The following is a 6000-nucleotide window of genomic DNA, read 5'->3' as shown; positions in this document are numbered from 1 at the left end:
TGAAAAGGAATAGAAGGAAATGAGAAGGATAACAGTATATTAAATTATTAATTAATATACTAAAAATGAATAAATATTCCTTTATCATTATTTTAGTTAGAGTGTAACTCTTGTGTGAGCTCAATAGTGTGATAGACGCCCACTGCAAGTCATAGGTCTCACCCAAAAAACGCCTCTTTGACCGGTCTCGCACCGTCAGCCCCGACAGGCTCGTTCGCAGAATTCGTGCTTTGTTCACGTTGGTTTCCTTTAATTACAGTAGTTGAACACGTAGGATATTTGAGCGGTCAACGAAATATTATCGTTACGTAATTTATTATTTCCGAAACAATTGATATATACGGTGTGCAATACATAAATTGAAAGAAGTATTTATTTATCCCTTTAGAGCTTTTACAAGAAACAATCCACCTGTATAGGAGTTATAAACTTAACTACTAAATTTGATATCACAAGAACGTAACGTATCAGTAACACCAGTCTCCGATTACGTACCTTTGTAATTAAGCATTGACTCCGGTCCATTTAACTTGAGATTTATTGTATCTATTAATCTATGGAATTTATAGGACATTCTAATAAGATAACAACAAGATTTTTTTAAAAAATTGCTCGTCTGTAGTGGTAGTTGGTGGGTCAAATCTCTCGTGCAACCTATGACCTTTGGGGCTGATAGCTTCTTGAGTGGAAACCAAGATCCGGTAGAAGTGTCTTGGAGTCTTTTCCCTGGATAGACAGACGATAAAGTCGAGGTCTTGGAAGGAGTAATATACCTTACATTGGACGTCTAGGATGATAATGATAAAGAAAAAAAATATTTCTATACGTACAGAACTTTATTGAACACCTAAAAAAAATTTTTCTTGTTACTAAGTAACATTTTACCGTATCAATTTGTAACTTGACACAACTGTATAACCATTTTAATAATTTTATTTATTAACTTCATTTAATACATAATCTTATGTTATTCAGAAAACCATAACTCATAAAATGTAACGGTGAATTTGTTTAAATTACTATTTATAATACAGTGTTTCAAATGTTTAATATAGTCTAGCGGATTGGCACATGCTTAGAAATGGTTGCCGCTGGAGCCTGAAGGGGGTGGACACCACAGACTGGTTAAAAAAAATAGTAAAAACAATAGTCTTTGGTTTTAACTAGTTTGACTATAAATCATTATATGTTCTCAGTGAGATAGTTATAACAATTGTAACTAATTTTATATTTCTAAGCTTCTAAGTTTGTACTTTCTTACTGCCTTTCGTTACTGTTTATCTCCACTACAGTAAATAAATAAATAAACGGTTTATCGTGGAACGGTGAAGAAGACTTTTTAAAAGTCGTTCGAAAACTTCAATTTCAATAGAAAACCATGATTTAACAATGATAGTATAATTGTATGTACGTAAATGCAAAATCACTATTTTCAGTGACATGCAAAAACTTTCCCGCGAAATTTTGACAGCGAACACAGATTATAAAAAGTACGCAACGCCTTGATATTGAAATAGACTGATGCAGTAATACAACAAAGTTACGCCATAAAAACTATGCCTAAGATAATTCGAAGGCAATGATTTTTCAACAATAAAAACTATAATACAGACTGCGTTCGCGCATTAACGGCCCGGTGGTCATACCAACGGCCGTCTCGCGCCACTCTCTCGAAACAAAACTGGACAGAAGCTTAGTGTTGTGCTGAATGAAAAATAATAAATCAAAATGGACGCCGAAAAGAAGCAAGATGCCGAAGTGACTGTGGACGATATATTGCAATTGTTGGGACCTTTTGGAAGATTTAATATTTATAACTACATGTTGATTTTGTTCCCTGTGTTTTTGGCGGGAGTGTATTCGTCGGTTTTCAATTTCGAAGCTATGGATTTAAAGTACAGGTAATATATTTTATTTATCTTGAACTGTTAAAAATAATAATATTTTCTTAATTAACTTAATGTATTATTTTCATTATTCCACTTTACTAATAAATCAAAATGTTATTAATTTTATTTTTATTAATCAAGAATTGCTAACAAAATTAATAGAGACACAAGTACACGGTTGTGAAAAATACTGGTCAAATTTTTAATTTGAATGACAGGCAAATCTAACCGTTTATTTAAATATAAAGAAAACGAATATACATAGTAATTCCCAAATAATTTTAATTCTTAACATATAAATTATAGCAAATTTCTATGTATAATTTACAAGCACTGTTTTATTTCAGAAATATTGATTTAAACTAATTAACAATGCAAATTAAAATAGCATGATAATTATATTTTAAAAGGCTAGTTATTCCATAAATCTTTAATGCTATAACTCTATTGTGTAGCATCAATAATTATAATAAAATTAATAATTAAATCATAAATATGTATTACTTTATTATATTATCATGAATATTACAAATAAATTTGTAATTTAAATACTTATCGGATAAATAGGTGATATTTAATGAATTGGCTTAATTATTTATTTTTATTACTGAATCCTATTTCAGTTTTTGGTTCGCGTTGAAATAGCTTGTTAAAGTTTTCATTGCTTCTTAAATTTGATTTTTAAGAAATGCGAATTGTTGGTTCTTTGTTAGAACACCGATGTAGTTGGTCACGTTCCTATCTCACTACACGAACTTTTTCACACAAATCTCGAATAAATGTAAGCTAATACTATTTGTTTCCTTATTGAATTTTATGTCGAGTATAATGTATATATTGCCTATGTATTTTACATTGCAATTACCTTTATGTCTGTATATTTTTGTGTCAATCTGGATCAAGAAGATCAAAGTAAATGAAGTCAAAACTCTGAGCTAAAATTGTGTGAATTACGGTATATAATTTCCAATATACTTTCTTCCATCGGACAACAAGATGCACAGATCACATCCGTAAACGGTTGAAATCCCTTCCACCCGCACTAAGCGTTTTGCTAGTACTTATATAGTGAGACCAGCGAAGAAGAGGACTTACTTATTCTCTGTTGATGTTGTTGCTGTTAGCCTGAAGGCTTTTACAGCTTCATCTTAGTTCAGAAGGTTCTGTGAACTTAAAAGGGGAGGAGGAAGGGGTGGAACAACTTACCGGCGTCATTTTTTCCCGAATATTATAACTTTTTTTAAAATGGCTTTCGTTATTGAAGGCACTCGTATCTAGGGTACGCAAGGACTATTTTTGCAAATAATTTATTCATTTTCTAATTCTAATTCCTTATTCTCCTTACGTCCTTCTCAACTTCTCTAACTCGTTTCTCTTTTTCCCGCACATATGTAATGTCCGATCTGAATGTTTGACAACTCAATAATAAATGAATAAATGCTTTCATTTACTACGTACTATGTAAAAAATGTGTTTTTTTATATTTTTCCCGGCATTTTCTTTTAATTTCCACGTCATAAAAACCTTCTTTGTGCCTTAAAAAAACCTTGAAAAAGTAGCAATAATATATTTAGATGTTCTATATATAATAAATTCAATAATAATACCGTGACATCAAATGTCTTTAATAATGTTTAGAGTAAAAGTTCTTTGGCCAAACTCTCTTTATTTGTGCTTAGTGTCTAAAGATATATGTCGTGTACTGTTATCATGATAAAAGACCACACCCTTTCTTTATTTCCCCTCTTTTGTTTATTAATTCCGGTCGTTTTCAACCAACTTCTTACTTTAATCTTATCAGTTGTTTGCAGTAAAGTTCAGAATCGATGGTTCTGTCCGGCGAATCCGCCCACGCAGTGCATTATCTCATTGCGAATTAACTAAGGTTTTACCAGTCTGTGAAGCCTGACCGATCTTCGATTTCTAAGTAAACGATTCATTTTACAAAATCAGTTATCAATCTCTTTAAAACAGAGGACATGATTCATTCCGTATCTTTTACTCAACTCGTTCTTGTACACAAATGTTGAGATATTTTATATACCTAGCTTTTTTTTTAAATTGTCCAATACCGTTATGTAAACAACTTTCAATTCTTCTGCTAAGTCCTATCTATTTGTATACCAATCTTGGTATATTTTTTTTAAAATAGCGTTCATTTTAGCCCCTAACGGAACGACAAGAGTGAATCTCTTTGACCTAGCAATTCCCTAATTGAAAACACTTAAACTAACTTTGTGCTACTAACATTGCATTAGATTCATAAATATCACAAATGGTCGGTGCATGCAAGTATAATTTTAAATTGTATGGAATTCGTTCATTAGATTCATTCATTTTGACAGAAAGAAAACAAATTAAAATTTAACTCGAAATTTTACTAACTTTTTTCTTTTTTTATAATATATTTAATGACATCAAAACCAGCCAGATATAAATAGAATATACAAAGAGTTTATATGACAACAAAATATTCAGTAAAATAATTGATTTTTGTTTACCCTTTAGCTCTAATATGTTATAAAACTACTATGTTATATTTATCTTAACTGAATTCATTTCACCACCTCTTATCAATTTATGCAAAGACATTTCTACTTACTTAGTCACGTATGTTTTAGTGTCGACGTGAGCATTTATACCTTTATTGCTTAGTCATTGATTCAATGTTTCGTGAGTCTATTATATGTCGTAAACATCATATTGAAATAGATTTTGTTCTTATTTCATTTATTCAAATAAATAATACAATTTCAAGAAAATAATATATTATATAATCTTTTACTTTTTTGTTCTTGCAAATATGTCTGCATTGGTATGAACTTCCTCTCGTAATTAAAGACTCATTAATCCAATAAATAATTAAATAGAAGGTTCGAGACCTATTGACGGAAGACTTTATGTAACTTTTCTCTGACTGGAAACTCTATAGTTTCCAGTCCGAAGGCCTATGCCTTCCCTTATAGATATTTATTGCGGGATATACCATAATCGCCACGCATGGCAGGCGGGTTGGCGATCGCAGTGTGGTATTGCAGTTCGAAGAGGCCAGCCTCTGGAAAACTGTGATCAGTGACAATCCTACATAACTAATACACGAAGTGTGAATATCTAAGATTGCATCCTGGGGATAAAACCAGCGAATAACGATCGCAAGTCTGTGTCCTCTATCGCTAGGCCACAAATGCTCAATCTTATGAAGCATATATATGTATAATATATGTATTTATTATATTCTTACATTTAAGTACATGTTTATTAGTAATTAGATAATAAGTATAGTATTTATCAAGTATATAACATATAGTATTATGTAATTATATATTTATGACATTAACCTGCCTACCAGTTCTTTCTAAGCCAGAGTAGTAGAGACAGTTGACTAGTAGAGAATGTCTATAAACCTTTGAGTCCGTAACACAAGTGGTATAGAGGAGTGAATAAATAAATAAATATTGTTGACATGCCCCCGGACATCGAGTGATTTAAAATAGAATTCGGTTAAATCGATATAATTAAGATGACATTTATCCGCAATTCTGATTGTTTATATATCGATTGTCTTGAAAATCGATATGTAAATCGATTGCAAGTTTTTATAGATTCGCCGCTACATGTAGTTTTATATACACACACACACATATATATATATATATATATATATATATATATATATATATATGTGTGTGTGTGTGTGTGTGTGTGTGTGTGTGTGTGTGTGCACTCTCTTGTTAGTTCCCAGACCGAAGGTGATGATAGCATTGTAGCTATCAGACTTTCAGAATAGATTTTGCATCCTACATCTTCTTCCCAAGACCAGACGAAAAAGACGTGCTCTGCATCTTCAATCATTCCGGCACAAAAAGTACAGTCAGGGGAATCTTTGTATTTGAACCTATGGAAGTACGCTCGGTAACAGCTGTAGCCGGATATGATCTGAGTTAGGTAGTAGTTCAACTCTCCATGATTTCGGTTCACCCACGGCTCTAGGTCTGGTATTAGCTTACGCATCCATTTTCCTTTCGTTGACTTATCCTAGGATGATTGCTACTGTTGCAAGCTTTTCAGTCTTCCCTGGGTTCCAAGTTCAGCTGAAATAGTGTCTGAATTT

At 31.9% G+C, this 6000-nt stretch overlaps 1 protein-coding gene across 1 annotated transcript in view; it reads left to right on the top strand.

The window, feature by feature from the left end:
• The first annotated feature begins 1629 nt into the window (after window positions 1–1629).
• LOC137923275 (organic cation transporter protein-like) overlaps window positions 1630–6000 on the top strand; it is a 50408-nt gene continuing 46037 nt past the window's right edge. The window contains exon 1 of the mRNA XM_068766474.1: window positions 1630–1901. Within this exon, the coding sequence (XP_068622575.1) occupies window positions 1729–1901 (173 nt within the window). The 5' untranslated portion in view covers window positions 1630–1728. The remainder of the gene's footprint in view (window positions 1902–6000) is intronic.

Source organism: Battus philenor, unplaced genomic scaffold (assembly GCF_028537555.1).
Source record: "Battus philenor isolate CCGP_79_NKW_IND1 unplaced genomic scaffold, ilBatPhil1.0.hap1 SCAF_21, whole genome shotgun sequence".
In the NCBI taxonomy this organism is placed as follows: domain Eukaryota; kingdom Metazoa; phylum Arthropoda; class Insecta; order Lepidoptera; family Papilionidae; genus Battus; species Battus philenor.
The sequence above is the reverse complement of the archived record's forward strand: the minus strand, read 5'-3'. Positions and strand labels throughout refer to the sequence as shown.